The sequence below is a fragment of the Canis lupus genome, chromosome 4 (genome assembly GCF_011100685.1).
Source record: "Canis lupus familiaris isolate Mischka breed German Shepherd chromosome 4, alternate assembly UU_Cfam_GSD_1.0, whole genome shotgun sequence".
In the NCBI taxonomy this organism is placed as follows: domain Eukaryota; kingdom Metazoa; phylum Chordata; class Mammalia; order Carnivora; family Canidae; genus Canis; species Canis lupus.
Window position 1 is genome coordinate 40,300,154 of NC_049225.1, and position 26,786 is coordinate 40,326,939.

Below are 26,786 nucleotides of genomic sequence, written 5' to 3' on the forward strand. Positions count from 1 at the left end.
TAGGTATTAATTTAAAAAACTAATTTAACAGAACAATGAACAAAGATACAAGCCACCAGATGGGAAGTGCTCAGAGTCCATAGTATCAGCAGAGTATGGTAGATTCTTGGTTAGTAGAGTTCAGCCTGGTTCTCAGTAGATTCATTTACCTGCCTGCCCAACTCACACTAAGAGCTCTGTAGCTGAATATGTCATGCCTGAGTATAATGAAAGCAGACATTCAGAAGCAGTTATCTGAAGTTTAAGTCTGGAGGCTTCCCAAAATAGCACAGGGGACTCACCCAAGTGAGTGGACATCTGCAAATTCAATGAAAAGGTTAGTAGGAAACTGCTTAATTCAAAGTTATCCCAGGAAACATGCTAACATCCTTGGGCCTGAATGTTGACAGGCAGACATACCCATCTGGCATTCTCCAGTCATTTGCTGCCCAAACAGAATACCACTGCCTTTAAATCACCCTCTTCATTCAAGGATGGCTGGCTCAGTTGGTAGAGCCTGTGACTCTTGATCTTGGGGTTGTGAGTTTGAGCCCCACATTGGGTGTGTAGAGATTACTTAAAAATAAAGTCTTAAAACACACACAACACCAAAAACTCCAAGAACCCATGTTTATTTGAACTCTGAGAAAAACTTTTCCCTCTGTTCTTGCAAACTCCCTGCCAATCTCCTCTAAAAGATAATAGCTAAAATTTGCTGAGCTCTGTATTCCACATGCTGTATCTCGAGTATTCAGTCTGACAACCGTAGGATTTCTATCTTCTAAACGACAAACTGAGGGCCAGAGGTTAAGCAATTTACCTTACCCAAGGTCACACAGCTAGCAACTGATAGAGCTGGGATTAGAACTCACATGTGATGCTGAACTGCTCTTGACCATGCACTATGGCTCATATGGCTCAGTTTAAACAGTCTGGTACCATTTGGTTGCCTGTGAGGGGCTGGTGGTGGGGATTACAGTTCTTAAAGCTCTCATCATTTGTATCGAACAAGCTATTGAAAATGAGTCAAATCTGACTCCCAGGAAACATCATAATTTAATCTTATTGATGAACATAATGGCTGGAGTCTAGGGCCCAGACCAGGTATCAGAATATATCATCCTTACTATAAATTTAACATAGTATCAAACCCAACTTTTATGTAACCTTTGGGGTGCTAAATTATGTGTGGAGAATAAAAACAAAACTCAAATTAGAAAAAACAAACTACAGACCTTACTGTTTATCTACTCACTAGACTACTAATGATAACATGCACCTACTTTATGTGCTGCATGTATATATACTCTTTTTTTTTTCTTTTTTAGAGAGAGAGAGAGAGAGAGAGAGTAGAAGCAAGTGAGGAGCAGGGAGGGGCAGAGGGAGAGGGACATACAGAACTCCAAACAGGCTCCATACCCAGTGTGGAGCCCAACACAGTGCTCCATCTCAAGACCCTGAGATCATGACCGGAGCAGAAATTAAGAGTCAGATCTTAACCAAAGAGCCACCCAGCTGCCCTTTTTACATATATCATATATACATATTTCCCAAAGTTAACTGGTTGTAAGCATCACAGAAGAGTCACGCCAGAAATATGTATGAACTCAACACCTGAAAAGGTCTCTCTCCAGACTTACTGCATCAAGGAATCTGCTGTAAGGGGGCGGAGACTAATATTAGTAAGCATCCAAGTGACTCCTAAAGTCAGGAGTCTGGTGGACCACTACTTTAATTTTCACATTTGATAAGCATTTTCAGCTTACCAAGACAGGGAAACAAGCTCATAAAAATGCCCAAAGACCAAAGCAGAATTTGAATCCAGATCCCTGTGGCTTCAGAGCCAAGACAGTATCATTCTGCCTACTTTCACATCAATGCCCCAAAGTCAGAGAATGCATGCTGAATTTTGTAGTTTGTGATTCCATCGATTTCCTTTTTTTTTTTTTTTAAGATTTTATTTATTCATGATAGAGAGAGAGAGAGGCAGAGACACAGGCAGAGGGAGAAGCAGGCTCCATGCAGGGAGCCCAACGTGGGACTAGATCCCTGGTCTCCAGGATCGCGTCCTGGGTCAAAGGCAGGTGCTAAACCGCTGCGCCACCCAGGGATCCCCCATTGATTTCCTTTGTGAAAAATTACCTTCTTCAGTGCAAAATGCATGTAAGAATTGGAAATACAAGTAAACAATAGAAATATCAACATTTGTACACTCACAGAGTCCTCAGAAAAAGCCTATTTGATCCTGCCATTTTCATTGAGACAGGAAGGCAGTGCAGGTACTAACCAAGTGCTTTACTACTGAGAGAATGGAGGCTCAGAGGTAAGTAACTTGCATAAAGGTTTACAACTATCCTATGGCAGAAATGGCAACAATGCTTTTCCCACTTGGCACTACTACTGCAAATATTTAGGTTCTTCTCCCTGTACACAGATGTCCAGTCTCTTGTGAGACTCTTGTGAGACTCTGGTACAGGACTGATGGAATGAAAAAAAGAACACCAGAGATGGATGGCTAAAGTGGGATGTGGATGGTCTTTGATGCAGTCAGGCCTGGGTTCAAATCCTGACTCTATCTCTTGTGTTCTCTAAGATCTGGACAATTAATCTAAGCTCATTTTTCTTCATCAATCAAGTTGGGAAATAACAGATGCAATCAACACTTACCGAGAAACTCCAATGTGTAAGGCCACAGGTCACTAGAGAGCCATTAAAGGCATTTTATAATTTTATGCATTATCATTTATAAGTTGTAATCAATAATTGATCATCAAAGCAAGGATTTTACTTTTTTCCTTTTTAAAGTAGGCTCCAGTGTGGAACCCAACATGGGGCTTGAACTCACAACCTTAACAATGAGACCCTGGGTAGAGATCGAGTCAGATGCTTAACCAACTGAGCCACCCAGGCACCCCAAGGGAGGATTCTGGATGTGAATCTGGAGCTAAATCATGAAGGGTAACTAGAAGTTACATAAGCAGTTAGGGGTCTCCAGAAAAACAAAGATAAGTCATTTTACATCCCAGCTATTTTCCATGATCTACGCCTAACTGGCTTTTCTTGCCCTAGCACACTTCTTGCAGAAGTCCTAAGAGGTATCAGAATTACAAAGAAATACAAAAACCTCAATAGTTAAGGATTTTAGGAAATAGTTTAAGGATTTTAAGAAAAGACATGGGCAAGTTCAGCTCCGTCATAGTGTCTACCACTGATGAGGAAGAAGAGGAAACTGAGGCTAGAGAAGCTGCTGACTCATATGCACAGAATACCAAGGTGATTGAAAAACAGCTGGAGCGCAAAGGCATGAGCAAAAGGCGGCCGCAAGAGGTAGCTGAACTGGAAGCCAAGAAAGCAAAAATCAAGAGGACCTTGACTGACAACTAGTTCAAGTGAATCAAGACCTTTCTCTCAACCCTGACCAGAGGCAAGCATTTAGATGAGGAAAAAGAACTTTGTCTGGACTCCATGGACTAGTGCCCACCTTTTTGCCCCAGCAGAAGGCTTTACATTGCTTCCCATTGATTCCTCCTACCTTTGGTGAGGTCTTCGAGTCCATCTGACCTGCTTTCTAGAGATGGGTTTTCTAAATCTTTCTGTATATGGGTCTTCGGTACTATATACAGTAAATTTCTTCAGCTGTATAGAAACTCTATGAATACATCAGTGCTCGAGTGTCTCTAGTTTTTTTTTGTTTGTTTGTTTTAAGATTTTATTTATTTATTCATGATAGACAGAGAGGCAGAGACACAGGCAGAGGGAGAAGCAGGCTCCGTGCCAGGAGCCCGACACGGGACTCGATCCCCGGACTCCAGGATCACGCCCTGGGCCAAAGGCAGGGACCAAACCGCTGAGCCACCCAGGGATCCCATGTCTCTAGTTTCTAAAGTAGCTGTTCTCCTTCCTTCTTCAAAGTTAATGAAATGTTTAAAGATGTTTGAAAAAAAAAAAAAGGATTTTTAAGGATTTTAAGGAACAAAGGCAGCCCAGTTAGAATGCAAAAACTAACAGATTTTACTAGGCCATCAAATCAGTGGTAAAACTCCTCCCCCGGGGTTGTTTCAAAAGTAAGCAAGGCCCTGTATTCCTTCCCTGAGATAAATCCAAGACCCAATCCAATTTATATTGGCTCTTGGAGCGGGCCCATAACTCCCTCCCCTTGTCCAGTAGTTACCTCTGCTTCATTATAGTGTTAAAATCCCCACCCCAGGAGAACAAATCTCATTAATATAACATACAATGCTTCAATAGGCATGTTTGTTTGTGCCCACCTCTACCCACAATGAAGAAACTTCTCTGAATATTCATCGTAATCCTAAATAAAAGAAGCCTATTCACCCCTACTTGGGGAGTCATGGATTTGGAAGCTAACCCCTATAATCTTATTTGCTGCAATAAGGTTTCCTTTGTATACCACCACCTGGTGTCGTCTCTATCTAAAACTCACTAAGGAGTGAACTTATGTTAGGGTTGATTGCAGTTAGACCTGGAGTCTAAAACTCAAGATGCTGAGGGGGGGGGGCGGGGAAGGGGGCAAGTTGGGTACATGAGTGGAGCAAACTGAATAGGGAGCAGCCAGCCCCTGAGCACCACACAACTGATGCTATGTAGGACCAGGGCCCCATGCAACCAAATGAAGCAAGATCTAGATTTCTGTTAAATCCCTCAACTTTTAAATGTTGGAAATTGACCTATTAAAATTATGAAAACAATAGCAGGACAAATGTAATCTGTGAGCCAAATCTTGCCTACAGGCTGTCATCAGTTTCCTGAGTTAGCTCCAGGTGAAAGGAAGGACATTTCTTTCATTTGGAAATGAATTTGCAAAGTCAGACCTTGGGAAGGGCAACCTGTTCAGGGAGCTGCATGCCATTTGGTTTGGTTGGAGCATGAATGGAAGAGGGCCATCAAGCTTGAGATACAGTTGTGCAAAACAGCACCAGCCACTCAGTGAGGTCTTAGATGTGCCAGTTCATATCATGACTACCACTGAGCGGGACAAATCCTTGAGTTAGGGACCAGCACCCTGTCTACCCCATCAGCATGAGGGTCCAGGCAGGAACAGAGGTAGCCTACCACTGCTATTCCACTGCTTGATACACTAAACACAGGAAAGAATGGCATCGAGGAATTGATAGTAGAATGAATGTTATCAATAAAACAATGCAAATTCCCCTTCAAATTAGGAACATTTCCACTGTTATTTATAAAATAATTAATCAAAACAGCAAAGGCAGATTTACAAAGCTACATTATCAATAACAAAACAGGAAGGAAATGAAGTGTTTGGCAGACATCTTAAGTTTCCAAGGAACACACACCAGGCTAAAAGTCTACAGTTAAACCGGGCTTGCACAACAGGTTACATTCACTCCTGCATTTTCTCAATAAGTTCTTCCTTATATTTGCCTTTCTCTTTTCCGACCTGTCGAGATTTGGCTTTGCGTTCAAGAATTTTTTTCCGATCTTTGTCCAGTTTTAGCCTGATGAGAACTACCTGTTAAGAGTGAGAAAACAGATGAAATAAATGAGAAGGATTTATAATTACAATTATTTTGTACAGAAGAGCTTTTCCCAACAATAGCAGTTTGGGTTCCTTCTGCTACCCACCTCCTACCCTTTAACTCCTGAGGATCTACGAGACCAGTTAGATAGTTTAGTGATATCAAATACAATTTGGGCTGGGAAAAATTATACTACCAACATGCTTCTGGTTTGTCTCTCATCCCCTGGCTGGCAAAATGCATTGTTTAAAAATCTTCTGTATTTTCACCAGCCAAATATGACCACAGATCATAAGGATAAGTAAAACTCACCATTTCTGCCCTTATCTGAAACTCTGGAGGAGAAAGACCCTATACTACAGAGCCAGAAATCAGAGTGCACAGTGAGTGTGAAGGCCACAGGAAGAGATGTTCTCTCTTCTCTCCCTGGACATCATCTAGTAGGAAAGTGATACTCACAATACCTGGAATCCTCTTGCAATCTGCTCAAAGTCAGAGCCTTCACCAAGGATGACAAAACAGACAAGAAAGAATTCTGGACCCTTGATATTATCACTAAGCCAGTGAATCGAGCAAGCCTGCCTGACCTCCCTCTAGAAGTCTTTGCCTGGGGCACCTGAGTAGACAGTACCAACACACGAACTCTAACAACAGCACTACACTACCCAGCTGCTACCACCACTCAGTCCCAGACCATACCTTGCTCAAGTGAATGCCCACATGGACAGTTGTACCATTAGCCTTCTCAAGCTGTACCCGCTCCGTGTAGATGACATATTTTTCTGTACACCTGGACTACCTTGCCAATTTGCTGACCTTTGCAGTGTCCTCGAACCACCTAAGAGAAAATGCAGAAGAGAATCCCCCCCCCCCCACTTTAATACATGAACATTACAGTGAGGAAACTAATTATCAGGAACACACAGACTAACATGCAACTTTTTGCACAGAAGATTAACCCTAGCAGTCAAAAGTTAGCTATTTTTTGGCTATAAATCTGCTGTGTTGTTCTAAGTCAGGTAAAATTCTTCACCTGAATTTTTTTCTTATCTTAAACAAAAAATTCCTTGAACTAGGATGGCCGTCACAGAACTAGTCCTGAGAGTAAAGAAGTATAATCATTACACACCCAAAACTAACACAGTCATATCATCAATTTTATCTCCGTTAAATAAAAGTATGTAAAATTTAAGAAAGAAAAAATATAATCGCTCCCAACTGATTAAATGGAGAAGATGGTTAAAGATATACTGAGGAACGGTTGGGTAGCTCAGTGGTGTGTGACAGTCTTTGGGCTCAGGGTGTGATCCCAGAGCCCTGGGACTGAGTCCCACATCAGCCTCCCTGCATGGTGCCTACTTCTCCTGTCTCTGCCTCTCTCTCACTGTCTCTCTTGTGAATAAGTAAATTTTAAAAATCTTAAAAAAAAAAAAAAAAAGATCTTATACTGAGACTCTCATGCAACCATTTAAAATACGTTTTCAAAAAATAACACATGACCTAGGAAAATGCTCAAGATAGAACCTTAAGAAAAAAAAGAAAACAAAGCTTTATATGAAATATAGTCTGAATCTTGTGTATACATTATATATATATATAAAACACAATGCAATAGAAATCTATCTAAATGTCAGTAATGGTTACCAGGAAACAGGATTACAAATGACTTTTTAAAAAAATGTATATTCTTCCAAATTTCAATATTTTTTTTTTTTAAAGAAAGCTCCATGCCCAGCATGGAACTCAACTGGAGTCTTGAACTCACAACCTTGCATGAGACCAAGAATCAGACACTCAATCTACTGAACCACCCCAGTGCCCCCCAAATTTCAAGATTTCTATAATTAACAAATATTTTATAGTCAGAAAAAAATTAAAATGTTAAATTAAAATCTCTTGGGCTGTTCTCACATACTAAATATCTACTTACGTGCCAATACCATTCATAACCACCTAGATTACGGTTTCCCTGAAGGCACAGCCTTTTTTTTTTTTTTTTTTAAGATTTTATTTATTCATGAGAGACACACAGAGAGAGACAGGCAGAGACTCAGGCAGAGGGAGAAGCAGGCTTGCTGCAGGGAACCTGATGTGGGACTCGATCCCAGGACCCCAGGATCACACCCTGAGACGGCCACCCAGGTGGCCCAGCACAAGCCTACTAAACAGGAGCTACAATATAACTGATGCTGATTATAATAAACTTAAAGAAAATATCACACATATAAAAAACTGGAGAATCTCAATACTCCTAAAATGTCTATTTAGATTGTTCAGCTTATGTACCAAGGTGGTCTTCACTGAAAATCCACCACACTATGTATGACCAGAGACTTTTATGTGGAAAAGTCTGTGAAAAAGCCCCTCTTAACCATCCTCAAGACTGACAAAAGACATTAATAAAATGAGTCCAAAGGACCCTGCTTAAAGAAAATTGGACAAATGCTAGCCCCAGTGAGGAAATGGACAGGACAAAACTAACCTGGCTGGCCTGGAAAGGGGAGGGAGAAAAGGCAAAGATGGCATCCAGAGTCTGGTTGGCAACTAGATGGATATGCCTTTCCCAGAAGCATGGAACATGGGATAAGAAAGATGTTAGGAAAAAACACTGTAGTTGGGAACATGCTGAATTTGAGGCATCTCATGACGTTCTAGTAGAGAATTTCATACACAGCTGGAAGATCAACTGGGTTGGCAACAAGGACCTGGGAGTCCTCCAAGGATGACAATTCGGAGCCTGATTTTGCTCAGGGAGCTGGTGGTATGAGGGAAGAATGTAGAAATCCGAGAAAAGTCAACATTTTAGAAAAGCTTGTAAGAGAGACTGGAGTGGCCATAGAGAATGGGAAATCAGGGGACTGAGGGGTTACAGCAGCCAAGGAAAGAATGTCAAACCATGGAATGGTCAACTACAGGAAGGATCAAGGAACAAATGTGACAACAAACTCGTCACTGGTGATCATGGTAAGTGTGCTTTCAGTGGAGCAGAGGGATGGAAGCCATTTATAGTAAGACAATGAGTATAGAGAAATGAGAAGGTGAAGGTAAAAAACAAAACAAAACAACACAACAGTCCCAAGGAGCCTGGCTGTGAAGAGCATGAGAGAGTACATATACTAGAGGGAGATGTGAAGTTAAGTGATAATTTCTTATTTTTAAAGAAATGAAAATATGAATGTGCTTAAATGCTATGAGAATGAGCAAGTATAAAGGAAAAGTTAAAGGAAACTACAGAGAAAAGGGGTAATGGATGGAAGGATCTCAAGAGAAGAGAATGGAAGACCACTGTATACAATGGCAGATGGATTCACTTTAGACAGAAACAGGAATATTTCTTTCATCACAATAGGAGGGAACAAAGACAACAGGGGTAGAACTGAAGGTAAGTCAGAGGGTCTGGAGCCAGGAGTTCAGAAAGGTGGGTGACAGTTTTAATTTCCTCTGTCACGCAGGATGGAGAGTCCTGACCGACGCAGTAGTGGGTGAGCTTCAGAAGATCCCAAAAGAGAAAAGGCAGTTGTAACAAACCCACTTGGGACTATTTTACTCTCCTGGTGGAGAAGTGTTTGTCCAATATAGCCTTTGGAGTCAGACCTGTATTCCTGGCCTAGATACTCATTTTCTTTATTATTGAACCTGAGTTTCAGGTTCTTCCTATCTACAAAGGAAACAATTCATACCTCAGAGGCACTGAATGCATGCCTCTTAGGCACTGAAAAAATGGCCACATCTTCTCCCTGGTCTTCCTTTTGTTTATGTCACTTAATTCTATCCACTCTATAATTTTTTCATTCATCCAACAAATAACAGCTGTGCCGCTGAGGGTGCCAGGCTCTGCTCTGAGGTCAGGCAACAAAAAAGAAAAATTCTCTGGCCTCATCTTAATGTAATGGGTAATAAGGAGTTAATGAATAAACATGCAAATATGTGATTACTAACTGGAACAGGGCACATAGGAACTTACCTGATTGTATTTCTGGTGATAGCTACATGGCTTTTCATCTGCCAAAACTCACCTGTGCATTTTACTACATATAAATTATGCCTTACTTTTACTTATTTCTCTTCCATTTGTGGAAACATTTAACAATCCATTAAAGGACGGCCGGATGGCTCAGTGTTTGAGCATCTGCCTTTGGCTCAAGGCGTGATCCCAGTTCGGGGATCAAGTCCCACATCAGGCTCCACGTGAGGAGCCTGCTTCTCACTCTGCTGGTGTCTCTGCCCCTCCCTCTCTCTGTGTTTCTCATGAATAAGTAAATAACATTAAAAAAAAAAAAACAACAATTCATTAATAGCATACAGAAGTACAATAACAAGGTTTAAACAGAATGTTGGAGTGACAGAAGTAACAGGTACAAAATCAGGATTACAGAAAGTTTCAGACTTCAGAGGGGGATGGGGCAGAGATTGCAAGAGAGAGAGGTATTCATTCATATGGTTCCCAAATGGGAAGGAGTGGCTCCAAGACAGACATACATTGTACACTGGGGACCATAAGATCTGCAAAACTGCCCTGTTGGGTAGAAATACTAGTTAATTGTCTGGGAGAGTAACCAAAAGGTTTTCATCATTTGGTAGCAACTGGAGGCTACTACAGATTTCTAAAGAGAGTAATATGTAAAAAGTAGAAAAGCTAGAGGCAGGGGACTCGAAATAATCCTGATACAGAATCACTGGAGCTACAAATGAATGTAAAGATGATAGGTCACATTTAAGAAAAAAAAAAAAAAAAGGCAGTAAATCCTGGGCACAGGAGGAGGATGAAGGAGATAGAGTAGAAGAAGTTTAAGCATACCAGCCTTGGAAGCACAAGAATGTAGCAGCTGCCAGGCACAAGGGGAAACCAGGCTAAGCCGAAGCGTTCTTGCAAAGGAGATAATGAGTTCTAAAAAGCCAGTCCAAAAAATAAGAGGCAAGAAGAAGTAGGCATGCAAACTGAATTGAACATGTGCAGATCTGGAGATGCAGGGGTCAAAACGAATGTGACTATTTTGGGTGCAGGGGCAGGGGGCAGTGTGCTACAGAGAAAGAAGAACTAGGCATGGGTAAAGGTTCACATGAGAAAGGTGAAGGAGCTTCATAGGCCGGAGAGAACTGGTAAACTCTCACTGAGGAGAACCTTGATGTGGCCTTAACACGGGCCAGAAAGCACAGTATTCTGATGTGTGTCTCCCTGGATGTCAGTCATGGTTCCTCTGAGCTTATCCTGAACTCGCCTAGAATCCTTAAGAGTTACCAAAGGCAGAAAAGAAGTGTTCCTCCCACGAGTCCAACTTTGAATCAGTGTCTTCAGAGAGAGAACAGGTTTTAAAATTCTGACCTTGGGAGTTAGGGCCAGAGATTCCCTCTCCAACCCTGCTGGGATGTGACGGGCAGTTCACATTATCTCAAGAGGCAGCTGGGACTTCAATCACTTCACTTCAGTTCCATAAGCAGAGTGGTGGAGTGAAAGCTCCGGCCTGGCTGAAGGTTGAAACGATTTCCAGCTGTGATGCCGTAACTTGGCACACCTATTCTGGAACCACCTGGATCCTGGACTCAGGGAGCAGGGTGAGTGCAGACAGGCACTGGCAGGGGTGGATATCGGGATACTCAGTGTGGAGGAAGACAAGCTCCAGCAGCTGCAGGTGGGCCCAGTATGCCTCAGTTTAAAAAGAAATAAATTCAAATTGTGTTCATCGCTATGAAACAAGTATAAATGGAGGGTGCTATGATACCATGCTGATTACTTTGTCTAGGAAGGCTTTTCTAGGGAACTGACATTTAAGAAAACACTTGAGAAATGAGGAGTCAGTCAGGCAAAGAGGAGAAGGAAGAGAACTCCAGGCAGAGGGAGGCTTCTGGGCAAAGACCTGAGGGAGCAAAGATCAAGACATACTTAAGGACCTGAAAAGGCCGGTGTGTCTGAAGTACAGAGCACATAGGGGTATAACAGGATGAGGGGAGGACTGGACAAGGAAACCAGGACAGGGGCACACAGGGCTTTGTTGTCAATGATTTTACATTCATAGTAAACAATTTAGCACCAAAGATAGGTTCTAAGCAGAACCTGATTTGCAAAAAAATGCCCCTCTGTGGAGAATGCCTGACCAGGGTAAGACTGGAAGCTGGAGATGTCTTGAACCAAACTGGAAATGTAAAGGTGTGGTCAGATTCAAGACTTATTTTAGAGATAGGATCAATAAGATTAAGTAACATGTTAGAAATGGGTAGGGATAAGAGAGATGTTAGGGAGAATTTAAAGGTTTATGGCACAGGCAGGTGAAAAGGTGTTGCTTATCAAAGTGTGAAAGATGGGAGGAAAAGCAGATTATAGGTAGTAGCAGTGTTCCGATCAAGAGTACTCCCAGATTGGAAGCTTGAGACGACTACAAGATTTTTAGGTAAAGATGTTCAGCATATAGATAGATCCACAGGTCTGTGCTCTGGAAAGTGGATTGGACTGGGATACAAAAGAGGGGGTTGTTAGCATTGGGCGGACACTGAAAGCTCTCAGAATAGATATTGTCCCCCAAGTAGGCAATGTAGGCAAGATGAGAGGTCAGATCAGGTGCAAGCCCTGACAAACCAGCATTTAGAGATCAGAGGAGAAACAGCCAGCAAAGGAGTCTGAGAAGTCAGAAGTAAAGTGAGCCGGAAGGGTCACAGAAGCCAAAAAACCAGACTATTTTAAGAAGGAAGGCAGTGCTACCTACACCAAATGCTGCTGAAAAAGTCAAGCATGATGAGACCAAGATGTGTCCACTGGATTTAGTCACAAACAGGTTATCGGTGATCTCAGCCAAAAGCAATTTCTATAAAGTAGTGAGATACAGATCAGACTGGAGAGGGTCTACATATATATGGGGAAGTGAGGAAGCGTAGACAACTCTTTGGTGGATGCTGGCTATACATGTGGAACAGAGAGTAGTAGCTGGAAGGAAAGGGGAGCCAGGAAGAAAATCTAAACCTTCCAGTTTTCTTGCAAAATCAAGAATCTGACAAGGATCCTACATTTCCCTATGGTAGCGATGGGCTGAAGGTACACCACAATCTCCTTTAAATGAGGTGTGGGCTTTCCAGTTGCTATTTTCTTGCCATCAGCCAACTTCTCTTTTTAAATTTGCCTACCTAGTCCTTATATGTATTTGTAATTCCCCCATTCTAGAACATGTCTAATGAGGAGGACCTAGAAGAGAAGTTGCAACTGTTGATCATACCTCTGAACTATTCTTTCCACTCTATTCCTGTCATTGCCTCAGGCTAAGTAATCCCCTGGTTTCAAGCTTCTCCTCAAAATGTTCCTCAAAGTTTCAAAGTATCCCAATGCCTTAGAAGACACACCAAATCCCTTTAGCCTTATCCCATTTCATTCTCCAAAACAGCGGTTCTCAATTAGGGGAAGAGGGGATGGATTTTGCCTCTCCCTCCACAGGATCATTTGACAATATCTGGAAATATTTTTGCTTGTCACAAACGTGAGGAGGTACTACTGCACCTAGTAGGGAGAGGCCAGGGATATTGCTAAACATCCCACCATGCACAGGAGAGCTCCTCACAGCAAAAAGTATCCAGTGCAAGATGTCAACAGTGCTGAGCTTGGGAATCCCTGCTCTAAAATGAGCTCCCTGCTGACAGGTGCCTTGTCAGTCCTGCTTACTGCTCATGTCTAGAACAGGGCCTGCTCCATAAATACTCCTTCAAGGAGGTAATCTAGCACCTTGTCTATTGCAATCATCCCCCACTCTCCCTTTCTTAACACGCATCCCAAGCTCTAGGAAGAACAGACAGCTTATACTTTCTAAGAAGGCTCATTCTCCCTCATAATTTCATGCTTCTGACTTGCTGCCTCTCTATTCTCTCTGCCAAATCCAGTACCACCAAATGCCCAGCCTCCAGTATACTCAGTGATACTGAAACATTACTCTTATCATAGTGCTTTCTCTGGGAGAATCTGGGTCAAAGAGCCACCCTGAACAGCGCTGGGGGAAACTTGCAGCCAACGCACTAAATCGAAAAGCCAAGTTTTGCTTGGATGCTATATTATTTTTCTTAAACAATCGTATTATTAAAGAATTGCATCTGAATGCTCTCAGTTAAGCTGGGGAGGCACACTCTCGTGGCTGTGGCCCCATCTCTGATCCAACACATCTGCAGGGTAACATTATTTGCCAGGGTCCTGAGGGCCTGGGAGTCTAAGACTCCCTCCCCCACGTCCAAGCACACGTGACATTCTGAGGTGGCAGCACAGTGACACGCAGCTGGGTAACTAGAGCCCGAGGGAGACCAACCTGGACCCCGTCGTCCTTGCGGATGGGCATGGAGAGGACGTTGCACTTCTGCCGCAGCTCCTTGGAGTGGGGGAAGACATGATGTTCCTGCGCACGTGCGAGGGGGCGTTGACGTGGCGCTTGCGGTGTGTGCTGCAGCCCCACGTCAGGAAGGGGTTGAAGTTCATGCTGAACATCTGCAGTGACAGGCGTGGGAAGGAGAGAAGGGTGCTCAGTCGGGATGACCGGGGAGAAGGGTGCCTACGAGGATGACCCGGGGAGGAGAATGGGGGAAGTGAAGGGCCTGGGTGTTACACAGTGTAAGGCCAGCCTGGGGGAACCGGCCTGACCACAGGGGGCGTGGGAAGGCGGCGGCCCTGCGGCCTCGAGGCTCCCTGCGGGAGGAAGGTTCGCGCTGGAGAAGAATGCACAGTTGGGGGTCACGCTAAGAGATCTCTGGGGAGGTGGGCGCCACCGCGGCACACGGGGCACACGGGGGAACGATCCAGTGCGGCGGAGTCCTTCGCACTCGGACAAAACACCAGCGTCTGTTCACTCACCTCGCGCCCGTTAGCCTCGGACCCCAGGCGCGCAAGGCCGGAAGTGAGGCCTTCCTTGCCGCGCGAGCGTACAAAGGAAGCCGAGCCCCATTCGCGTCGGAACGAGATTGGGTGGCGCCCCCTGCGACTTGGGGTGGGAGCGCAGCGGCTCACGCCAGCCAGCGGGGCGATGCGTCCCAGGGCTGTGCGGCCAGGAACCACCGAGAGTCGGCACCGCCGGGGAGAAAGGGCATACTTCTGTACGGCCTGCAACAAAGGCCCGCTGGTGTTTTAAAAATAGGTACACCCGGGGGAGCTCGGGGGGCTCAGCCGTTTAGCGCCGCCTTCAGCTCAGGCCTGATCCTGGAGAGCCGGGATCGAGTCCCAACGTCGGGCTCCCTGCGTGGAGCCTGCTTCTCCCTCTGCCCCCCCCCGCCCCCCCGTCTCTCTCTGTCTCTCATGAATAAATAAATAAAATCTTTAAAAAAAATAGGTACACCAGTAGCCTTTCTTATTCTAAACTCTTTCTTTGCCACTGTTACCCCTCGCAGGGGTGACCTAGACATATTGTCGGGTGCTTAAGCATTTATGATCCAAATGCAATGCGCTGACTTGCTCCTTCAAAATCACTGAGAAGCCTGTCGAAAATGCAAATCTTTGTGCTCCATCACAGTCCTATGAAACCAGGCAGTGGTAGGTCGGGGTTTTACTTTATTTTATCATTTTTTTAAAGATTTTATTTATTTATTCATAAGAGACACAGAGAAAGAGAGAGGCAGAGACACAGGCAGAGGGAGAAGCAGGCGCCATGCAGGGAGCCCGACGTGGGACTCGATCCCGGGTCTCCAGGATCACGCCCCGGGGTGAAGGCAGCTCTAAACCGCTGAGCTACCCGGGCTGCCCTATTTTATTACTTTTAATAAAGATTTTATTTATTCATGAGAGACAGAGAGGCGGAGAGGTAGGCAGAGGGAGAAGCAGGCTCCCTGCGGGGAGCCCCATGCAGGCCTTGTTCTCAGGACTGAGGGAATCACACCTGAGCCAAAAGCAGACTCAACCACTGAGCCACCCAGTCACCTCTAGATTGTCCCTAGGTCTGGGTTTTAAAGCAAGTACTCCCCACCTCCTGCCCAGCCAAAGATTTTGAGGTGCAGCAATGTTTGGAGATTGTGAGAACCAACTGCCTCGCCTGGTCTTTCAAAGCTTCCCCCTAGTTTAAAAAAAAAAAAAAAAGTTATTTCTTTTAGCCCTGCGGGGGGAGAGCTAGGGTTGTAGAGTCGGACCTGGACCCCTCATGGTGCTTGACCTTGGGGAGACGCCTCCATGTTTCTGAGCCTCAGTTTTCTTATCTGTGAAAGGGGGATGAGCTTAGTAGGTGACTCAGAGTTGTTATGAGGATTAGATGAGCCGATCCATTGGGAGTGTTTAGAACTCAATTACAGTAAGCCACTATTCCTAATGAAGCAGAAGGACTTGCTCCAGGAGAGCCCTAAAGTCGGGCCTCACATCCACGAGCCCTCAACTTTCACACTTTCGCCAGTAACTCCCAACCACGCAAACAGCGTTCTCTGCTGTAAACATGCTCAGCACACCTGGGGGGAGGGGCCCCCTGGGCCTCCGCAGCCCGAGCTCGCGGCCACCGCCCCTCCCGGCCCCGCCCACCCTGGGCCCCCCGCGCCCCCCGCGCCCCCACCTCGCTGCACCCCGCCCAGTCGCGTCCTAGCTCCGCCTCCCCTCCCGGGAAGACCGCCCGCAGGCGCGAGCGCCCCCCGACGGCGAGTCCGGCAGAGACACCCCGCGCAACCCGAGGAAAGGAAAGGCCTCGCTGTGCCGGGGACTCCCGGGGATTGATCTGCTCATTCTTTGAAAGAAGTGATTTGGGCCGCCTGGTGGCTCAGTGGTTGAGCGTCTGCCTTCCGCTCAGGTCATGATCCCGGGGTCCTGGGATCGACCTGCATCAGCCTCCCCTCGTGGAGCCTGCTTCTCCCTCTGCCTGTGTCCCTGCCTCTCTGTGTCCCTCATGAATTAAAAAAAAAAAAAAAAAATTCATTCAGTTCATATGTATTAAGCACCTACTTGGTGCCACATGTCAGAGAGAAGTCAGACTTTGTGGAGCTCAGTCTCAGTTAACAGATGGAATTCAGAGAGGGGGTTGTCTTGCTCGACTCAGGCAGGCCCCCTGCTCTCCGTTTATTAGTGTCCTCAGGCATATGCTGATGCAATGTTAAACACCAGCATTTACCCATAGTCATTTTCAACCAGGGCATCTGCCTTGATCCCTGAATCTGATGGGTTCTATTTCAGGTTTCAGCCGGTGTTGGAGACTTCTGGCCCTCAGACGCAGGGAGGATGGCCAACACCGGGGCTGTTTGTACAAGCCATGGCAGCAGGGAAAGTGGTGTGAAACATGTTGAGGCAACAGCAAAGGCCACCAGGTTCCAAGAGAAAGGCAGTTTGGAGGAGAAGCATGAGAAAGGAGGATCTTAAATGTCTTCACCACAAAAAAGAAATGGCAATTATGTGAGGTGATGGAAGTGTAAACTAAGCTACTATGGTAATCATTTTGCAATACCTGAGTGTATCAACTCAACCTGCTGTATGCCCTAAACTCAGTGTTAAAGCTCCATTATATCTCAAAGTTGGGACGGGGGAAAGAAGGAAGTCACTTTCCATGGGCAAGGCAGTAGTAGAAGCTCTTAGGACTGCTCATAGAAAGTCAGAGGGTTCTTCTCCAGCAGTCCTTACAGGGTTCATCAGACCTAAGGTCCCCTACCCCCCCCCAAGTTCATTCATTCATACATTCATTCATTCACTCACTGGCTCCTCCTCTGTGCATGCATCTCTTATCTAGCATGCTCATTCTTAACTCATTTGCCTACTCATTTACTTCAACATCTATCCATTTGCTCATCAATTTATTCACAGGTACTAGTAATTTAGCCACAGTACAGGCTTAGATCAAGGAGATCTGCGGAAGACAGAGATGTAGTCCTTGATCACAAGGAGCACACATCCTCACTGGTGGAGGGCAACCATGAAGACAGATCATTTACAACCCAGGTTAATCAAGGTATATTCATGATCAACCAGGGTGGGGAGGCATTTCTTTACACCCCTTGCCCCACAGCTCAGTAAAATTAAGACAGGTGCAATGACATCACCAGATAAGATCTTGAGAGCCTGAGGCTCGGTCACTCTAATGAGGACTTAGTGGGATCGACTACTATCTTGCCTCATGTCCACCCTTGGAAACATGCACAGGAACTAGTATAGAAGCCCAGGACCTAGGACAGTGCTAGCACAGAGGAAATACCCAGGGAATATTTTTATGTCTCTGAGGCAGAGAGTGGTATGGTGGGGAAATATGTGAGTCCTGATTCTGATTGCCTGGGTTTGGATCTCCATCACTTCTTGGCTGTGCAACTTTGGGGAAGATATTTAGCCTTTTGGTTACTCACTTTCCTCATCTGAGAAATGGGAGTAATAACAGTACTTACCTCATTGGTTTCATGCTGGGGTTAAATGAACCCTTAGCACAGTACCTGGCACAGAGTAAGCACTTAATAAACGGTAGAAATTATTATTAAATGAATAGTAATGGCTAATTTTACTTGCCTGAGCATTTAATGTCAGGTATTGTGCTAAATTTTACAAACACTGTTATTTAATCTGGTAAACAATCCTCTGAACTGTTCCTTTCACAGGTGAAAAAACAGGTTCTTTGGGGCACCTGGGTGGCTCAGTTGGTTAAGTGTGCAATTCTTGATTTTGGCTCAAGTTGTGATCTCAGGGTCATGAGTTTGTGAGATTGAGCCCTGTCTGGCTCCCTGCTCAATGGGGAGTATGCTCCTTGATTCTCTCTCTCTCCCCCTCTGCCCCTACCCCCACTCACACCTGCACTCTTGAGAGCTCTTTAAAAAAAATAAAAGGTCCTGAATGATTTTTTAAAATAGGCTCCACACCCAACATGGGGCTTGAGCTCATGACCCTGAAATCAAGAGTCACATGATCTACCGACTGAGCAAGTCAGGCACCCCAAATAGGTTCTGAATGAGATGGGAGCAGAGGATGAACATGAACCACAATTAGATACTCAATATGCATATTATTACCTTGCAGCCAATAAAGATAATGATGAGATCCATAGTCCTTAACATAGGAGGAGGTCTATTGTTGGAGGTCTATTTACTCTGAAAAGAGTAAACTACAAAATAGTATTAACAGCACGATCCCATTCTGTTTACGGAAGAATATCACTAAAATGTTAACAATGATTATCTCTGGTTAGTGGAATCAGGGCTCACTTTAATTTTTCCTTTTTTGCTCTTTTCTGATTTTTCTCCAGTGGGGTCATGAGCATGTATTATTTGCGTAATTAAAATGTTTTAAGGGCCCTAAATTTTTAAGAGGATCCCCAAGTGTTCAATTTAGCTTCCCCTGCAGATTGTTTAAAAGGAAGAAAACCAAAAGTACCCTCACTACTTTCAATTTCCTCCTTTTTGGGGGGTGGGGGCCAGTTCCCCCTTTGGACATGGATAAGATGCTCTTGGGGATTGAGGCCGAACCATACAATTCTTCATAACCCTGGAGTCAGGCGGACAGGAGTTTGAATTCTAACTTTACCACCTGCTGACTGTGTGACGGAGAAAAGTTACTGTTTTGTCCTTTGTAAAAAGGAGGTTAACACCCACTGGGTAGGATTGCTGTGAGGACTGAGAAAGACAAGGCCCAAACAATCATTCCTTGCCTGGCACGTGGAGAATGCCCAACTAGGGTAGCTGTTTCTACAAGAGGGAAGAAGTAATAACTTTATTTTGGTCAGAATAAAGTGCATGACCTCATCACTACATGACTGACCAAAGACAACAGCTGGGAACGGAAAAAAGTCTTGGGGGAATGTTCTTCGCACAGTCTCCCTCTCACATTCCTGAACACGGCAGCTATCTGCTGGAGCAGCTACTGAGCCAATTTCTTAAGAAGGGATTAGGACCACCAGTGGCCTGCCCCATTGAGAAATTGTGTATCTTTGTTTCTAGCAAGAATCAAAAAAGAATCTGTGACATAGAGTAATAAAAACGAACTACAGCTGCCACTTATAAGCTCCACTGCTACATCCCACTTCTTCCCAAGCCTCACACCCACTCTGCAATATCTGACCCCCTCAGGCAGCATGGGCTGCAGGACTTGAGCGACTCTCTTCCCTGATATACCTCTGTAACTTCACCTCTTGTGCACCTGCAACCCCTCCCCGCACCCAGGGGAAGTCATTTCTGTCTGACCTGCCACAGCCCCAGACCTATGACCACCCCTTCTGTGAGTGTGTGCCACAATCCCTGAACGAGAATTCCTCTTACACAAAAATGCTGTGATCTGTTCTGGGTTGAGATAATCGAAAGAATTGGTTTAAGAGAGAAATCATAAAAATGACACCTACCTTAAATGGTTTATGTCCACTTAAAATACATTCACCAATCTTTTGACCCTGAAGCACAGCTTTTTCATTGAGAAACTGCTGAGTTCTTCATTTTCCTTGCATGAACTGTGTACTTACATAAACCAACCCAAGAGTTCCAGTTTTGGGTTACTTTAACGCGGGGAACTTATTAGACCATTTCCACGTGATATAGAATCCTCAAGGACATCCCCCTGCACCCCTGCCCCAAGTCTTTTAGGTAAGGAGTCTTGCTCACTCTAATTCAGGAGCATTTTGAGGAAGGGGTGGCGGCTCACCTTTATCAGGTATCTGTGAAGTAGACAACTTAGTTGTACTAGATTCTTCCATTTTTCAATCTATTCTCACATCATTACAGCACAGAGCACAGCTGGCATAGACAGGTTTGGGAAACACACACTTACTACCTGTAAGCATATTACTATTGACCTTGAGCTTTGAGGGTCACAGTGACTCTAGTATCAGGAGTTAAAGAGAGAATGGAGGGAATCAGGGAAGAGTTTCTTGCAGGCTGGTTCATGCCCACATTTCATCCGTGGTGAATGATCCATGTTTGTGCTGTTCTAGGTGAAAGCCCTGAAGGACTGGATGGTAAACAGCCATGTAAATCTCAGCTGATGATGGTGCCCCCCTTTCCTGAGCTGAAGGTTGAACAAGGAATGCCAGATCCTTGGAAGTCAAGAAGAGTTTATGAAACTTTTCATTTATGCAGAGCAGCCCTTGGTTCAAAGCTGTGGGAAAATATGTTAGCCTGTTCTCAAAGAGATTATATTCTATTTTGGAATACCTATATGGAACAACTCCTATCTTTGAAATTTTACCATGTACCCCTTTTCTGCATACATGAACTCGCTCTGATCCAGGATGACTGACTTGCACATTTTATAGATTTAATTTTGATGACAGTTCCATGAGACTGTTGTATTTTACTTTCCTCATTTTCACCTGAGGAAAAAAGAGGCACAGAGTGGTAAGGACCTTGTCTGAGGCTACGCAGCTTGAAACTGGCAGATCCAGGCATATTCTGTAGGGATTCAACAAAGGAAGGGCTGGCTTCATGGGGTCCGGATTTTCTGATCATCCTGATGGATCCTCTCCCCATTTCTCAATTTTTCTCCTCTAGAATTAAATTCCATTCTGACTGTGATCCCAGCCCCCAGGCTAGCCAGCCACAGTCAAGTAGAAAGAAACACACAGCAATACTTCTGAAAATCAGCCTTTTAATCTATTTGAGCCCAATGAGTGGGGAAAGAATTAAACCATTTTTCCCCCTTGAGATTTTAAGAGTAACGGGTCAGAGGTGTCTCTTCCATAGGAAACCGACAGCCCTCATGTCCTCAAGAGTTTGTTTGTTTTTTAAAAAGCATAAAAGTGGAATTTCAACTCATGTGCATGCCACACATTTCCCCGCCCCACCCTGCCCACCCTCTCCAGGTGCAGGTATTCACATACCAAAGAGACTCCTTTCAGTAACTGTGGAACAGAAAATGGAAAAAAAAAAAAAAAAAATCCATCCAAGTGGCCACAGATAGCAGAGATAACCAAATGCAGTTTACACTCACAACATCAGTCAACTCATATGCAGAAGGGGACACTTTTCTAATTGGAATCCAAAGCCAAAAATTACAAATGGCAAAGACTTGAGCTATCCATATAGATCATTTAAAAACTTCCACTGGACACACCCCTTAATTACAAAAGTATGCAAACAATCTTGATATAAATGGAAAACAGGCAGGCAGCTCTCTCCCTGGGATACAAGGGCGTACCTAAAATTCCCTGGGTGGAATTCATGCCTGGACCATTGCCGCTCCCTTTCAGGACTAAAGGGGAAGGATGAGCATGAGTAGCAGGGTAGGGATCTACCTCAGGAGAAGTGGGAAGACAGTGGAGCTGCCCTAGGGACCAGAAACACATGTGTGGCCCGTGATGGGGGAACTCAGTGGCAAGTGGGCCACAACTGGGCTGCAGAGAAGTCCGAGTGCTGTGCACCCCTCGGGAGCCTGGAAGATAGATGTTCAAAGACAGGAGAAGGACTGGTCTGCTTTGCTTCCCCCACCTAAGGCCTTGGCCTGACAGCAACTCTGGAAGATGGTGAGACATGATTATTTTAGGGATGCAGAGAAGGATGCTTTCTGTCTGGGACAGAAGGACACAAACCATGTCTGGTGTTCAAAGGATGTCTCCCAGGTTAAAACCAGCCCTTCCACCAAGAGATGCTGTTGCCACACAGCACAGGGGCTGAGGCACATTGGCGGGGCGGGGGGGGGGGGGTGTCAGAGAAACAAGGTGAAGAGAGGAAGGGGAACTCGCCATCCACCGTTTCCAATGGGCAGACCCAAGTCACCACCACTGCTACCCAAACACTGGGCATCTGCCTCACAGAGAAAAAGAAATGGGTGGGGGTGAGGGACTCAAGGCCAGATTCCAGGATGGGCAAGAAGGGACAGAGCAAAAGAGAGGGTTCCATCTATGGCGCCACATCTCAGGGGCTTGCCTGGGACGTTCCATTCTTTGTTGAAGGCGCCGAGCGGAGGCACCTTTGGGCAGAGTGGTCCAGAGCCGAGAGCCTGGTCTGCAGGCTGGTTGCCCAGGAAAGAAACCCAGTAGATTGGTGCATCCAAATGGTGGGAGCTTCAAGATTGTCAAAGCCTGGCTGAGACCTGGTCGACGTGGATTCTGGGCTGTTCCCCTAAGAAGGAAGGAACTGTAGCCCTCCAGGGAATGGTCCCTGATATCCTCGAACCCACTATGCCTGACTCTGGTCTTGGGGCTCCCCAGGAAAAGGGGCACCACAACCACAGGCAGTGGAATTCATCTAAAATTAAAGATGGGGAAAAGAGGTAGCTGCAAAACCGTGAGCCACCCCCGACCTCCCCCAACCAGATCCTGGGCCAGATAAGAGGGCAGGAGGAGACAGGGCGCTGGAAGCAGGGCTGGCGGTCTCCCTGGGTCCTTGGCCATTGGGCCCAGTGGGTCATCAATGCATCTTGCCCAGCTGGATCTTCTTCCAAGCCTCCGAGGCTGTGAAGATACAGGAGTCTAGGATGCCAGCGACAGTGAAGGTCCCACCGATGATGGCACAGATCTGAGAGGAGGGGCAGGTCAGAGGTCAGTGCTGGATGGAGCGCCAGGCCAGACCCCTCCCAAATCATGATACCATGGAGCTATGCAAGTACAGATACTCTGCCCCATAACCAGCAGGGTCTGGAACATCGCCAGAGCTCAACAACTGCCCTCTCCATACTGGATGGCAAATTTAATAATAATAAAAGCAGTCATTATCAGCTCCTTTAAATCTCTTATTAACTTTCTGAATGCAGAAGGAGATTATTAGACCCATTTCATAGGTGAGGAAACTGAGGTTTAGTTAGGTAAGTAAGTTCACACAGTAAGTAGCAGAGCTGTGACTTGATCTCAGGTATGTCTTCACCCTGGAGCCTGTCGTCTTAACTTCCACTCTAACTTTATCAGATTTTTATGATCCCATTTACAGGTGGAGGAGTGGAGGTTCAGAAAGGCAGTGCCATTGGCCCAATGTCACACAGCCAGGAAGTGGCAATCCGAAGTGAACTCGGATCTGACAGGTCCAGGCCTAGTGCTGCCTGTTACTGTGATCTGGGAGGGGCTACACAGGCAGCAGTGGATGGACTGGAGCGAGAAATCAATCTCTCACTCTCAGAACCTTGCACTGTATTGGGGGGATGACTAGCAATCAAATAATCACACCAACAATGCAAAATCATAACCAAGCCAAGTGCTACAGAGGACAGGGGACCCCGTAGTGCTACCAGAAGGCTTACATTAGTGCAGAGCTTCTTATAGCACTATATACTTTGGGGACCAGAAAGTTCTTTGTTCTGGGAGGGCTGTCCTGTGCACTGCAGCATGTTGATTAGCAGCCTCTTGGGCCTCCACCCAGGAGATGCCCATAGTACGCTTTCCCTCCTGTTGTGACAACCAGAATGTCTCCAAACATTGTCAAATGTCCCCTGGAGGTGAAACTGCCCCTAGTCAGGAACTGCAGTAGTTGGGTGTATGACGATGATGAATGTCACCTGTATGTCTGTACTTCCTACCTTCCTGCCACATAATTAAATAGAAGTATGACAAAACAGAGCTTACACAGCACTTTCTCTGCACCAGCCAGGGCTTGAGTGCTTTGTGCCTCCCTCCTTCCTGAATCCTCAGGCCAACCCTAGGGAGTCCTACTCTTCTACCTATATTCCAGCCAAGGAAACTGAGGCACAGAGACATTGAATCACTTGTCCAATGCCACTGTGTAATTAGTGGTTGAACTAAGGTTCAAAGCTTTGGAGTCTGCACTCTTGACATGACACTCTGTTGCTTCTCAGGCATGAGACTTCTCTGCCTAAGTGAATTACTAACTTTGCTTTGAATTTGTCAGGATTCTACTTGTGATGATATCAAAACAATGCTACGTTTTACTCAAAATTTTCTGGCTTATCGGTTGCTTTCTGGTTCCATAAAAGAATCAAAGTATAGATGACAGGAGTTAAAGGAAGTTCAAAGAAGTCTTGCGAGGCAACTTTAAATGTATTTTTCCTCTTGAGCACATACTTCCTGCCATTCATAAGAACCAATACCACCCATGACCAGTATGCCACTCCTCAGTCATGCACCCATGGGGCCCACACAAGGAAATCACTTTTCTGAGGTCACACAGCAGGCGTGTGTGGCAGAGTGAAGTCTGTCTGTCTGCCTCTAGAGCTCTCACTTTTTTGCCTCTGCCACATTTAAGGAGCACTTAGATGACCACAGGACTCAGAAGAAGCCCAGTTGAGCAGTCCTCAAGGGCTCCTGAGACCACCCTGGACGTACCACTGGGTGGCTGGCCAGCTGCTGACACTCAACCAAGGGAAGGCTCTGAGAGACAGTGGAGCCTTCCTTAATGGACCCTCTGGTGCCAAGCAGAGGAGGCCAGGAGACACAGTGGAGGTGAGAGGGAAGTGAGAATCGAACCAGTGTTTATTTTTAAAATGATATTTCCATGAGATGAGCTAAGCAGAGGCCTGTGAGGCCCAAGACAGAACAGGTCTGTACAGATGGGCTGTAAGTGGAGCAGCTGGCATTCCAGTAATAACAGCCCAAGAAACCGGAGCAGCCCCCCAGGGAGTGAAGAGGGCGGGGGGCGCTGGGGGGATTATTGTGAAGTGTTTTCAGCAGGCAAGGCCTCTCCCTGCCAGCCTCAGAGCATGACGCAGGGGCACTTTTCAAGGAACATGACGGCAGGGGAGCTGGTTTATTTCGGTAGAATGGATCAGATGATAGGAGATTTTACACCGCAAAATGCTTTTAGAGCTTGGATCAGAGAAGAGGAAATTGTGACTTAAGTGCAATGGAGCTAAAAAAAAAAAAAAAAACCACCACACACACACACACACACACACACACACACGCTCTCTGGAACCCGAGCCTGCCTGTGATTCATAAACACCTGAAACCCAGCCTGAAGCCTCCTTTTCCTGGGCCAGCCAGGAGCAGGAGAAGACAACACATGCATGAGAAAATACACAACTGCAGGGGAGCCGAGGCCCTGGGGCACACAAGCCACTAAGCACCATCAGAGTGAGCGGCTGTCAGCCTAAGGTGAAGGAGGCCCTGCAGTGAGCTCCCATGTACATCTTCTGATACCACCCAGCTCTGCAGTACATCTCCCATAATCCTCCATGTCTGTGGAAGGTGCTGGTCACTGGGCAAATGAGGAGGGGGGATTTCTGGCACATTTCAGAGTGGGATAAGGCACCTAAAAAGCTGGGAGAAATCTAGCAGCCTCTCTAAGGAGGTGGTTGGTCATGGCCACCCTGTGTCCTGAGAAGGCCACAGCTCCTACGTCTCAAACACAGGGAAATCAATGAAGCCACAAGGCTGCACCCAATGGTATATCTGTCTTTGGACGTAGGCCGTACATTGGTGGTGACAAGATCACAGGCTTCACCACATTTGTAGAGCACATCTCAAAAACAGACTAAGGAAAGAGCTGCTGAGAGGGATGGTGGCCCGGCATCTCTCTCATCCACGGGGATGCGCCAAGGTGAATGAATACAAGTGAATACAAATGAAGATAAAGCCAATCAGATACCACCTTGTTGGATGTGGTACAGGGGGCTCCTGAGCAAAGTGGGGATGAGGTGAGTGCCAGGGGGCCTGCTAGGACACCCCCCTGCCACAGCAGCAGTAAGGTCTCAGCCTTGGAAAGCTGATTCGTGGTTGTCACTCACTCACTCTAGTCATGGACAGCCTTTCTGGGCCTCAGCTTTTTTTCATCCACGGCTCTGGGAAACCACCCCAAACCCTGCCAACTGTCATACTTCAGGAAGTTCCTCTGGAGCTCCCAGCACTTAGTAAGTGCTCAGTAAATGATACCTCCTCTAAGCTTGTGGTTGACCGGAGGGCTCCAACCTTGTTGCTAAAATCTGAGATTTTCCAAACCTTTCTGAGACCCACTCTAAGAAGAACAATGGGTAAAATACCACTTATTTCCCAGAGCAAGCCTCTGGGTCTCAATTTTTCTTTTTTCTACCTGGCTCTTTTAGCTGAGAACAAGCCAATTAATAGAAAAACAGGACAGCAAAGGTGTCCCAGGCACCACATGCGGATTCTTTGCAGCTGCCCAGGTCCCAAGCACTCCAAGAGCCCATTGGACAGATGGGGTAGGTGAGACCTCAACAGGATATTTCCTCAGACAAGTGCCAAGAAGTGGTTGTGATGAAGCATATCCCTCTGGGGAAGAGTGCCTAGGCCAGAGGTGGTTTCTACTCTTTGACCAGTCAGGGAGCTCTACAATCTCCGTAAGACTCTACCTCAACCCCAAACACTGAGAAGTTATGAGAAATACCTGATACAAAGAGACTTCTGGTTGGGACCCCTCTTGTCATGTGCCCTTGTGTCATCCTTACTTCTCATACCTCTGTTTCCTTACTTTACAAACTGGGAAGGCTAGGGGCTCAGTGGTTGAGCATCTGCCTTTGGCTCGGATCGTGATTCCAGGTCCTGGGATCAAGTCCTGCATCAGGTTCTCTCAGGGAGCCTGATTCTCACT

General features: G+C 45.7%; 2 protein-coding genes and 1 long non-coding RNA gene across 6 annotated transcripts in view; 1 reads left to right on the forward strand and 2 right to left on the reverse strand.

The window, feature by feature from the left end:
* Positions 1-5,152: 5,152 nt before the first annotated feature.
* Positions 5,153-13,920, reverse strand: RPL26L1 (ribosomal protein L26 like 1). Its single transcript, XM_038534744.1, is given in 5 exon segments — positions 5,153-5,473; positions 6,180-6,261; positions 6,263-6,318; positions 13,754-13,821; positions 13,824-13,920. Coding segments are annotated over 5 exon segments (432 nt in total). The 3' UTR covers positions 5,153-5,344.
* A 266-nt stretch (positions 13,921-14,186) lies between these two features.
* Positions 14,187-20,939, forward strand: LOC111095538. Its single transcript, XR_005358170.1, has 3 exons — positions 14,187-14,572; positions 16,576-16,796; positions 20,291-20,939. It is a non-coding gene; the product is annotated as an uncharacterized LOC111095538 (long non-coding RNA).
* ERGIC1 (endoplasmic reticulum-golgi intermediate compartment 1) overlaps positions 20,924-26,786 on the reverse strand; it is a 105,435-nt gene continuing 99,572 nt past the window's right edge. For all 4 annotated transcript variants that reach the window (XM_038534743.1, XM_038534740.1, XM_038534742.1 and 1 more), the window contains one exon: positions 20,924-22,811. In XM_038534743.1, coding sequence (XP_038390671.1) covers positions 22,704-22,811 — 108 coding nt within the window. In that variant the 3' untranslated portion in view covers positions 20,924-22,703. The remainder of the gene's footprint in view (positions 22,812-26,786) is intronic.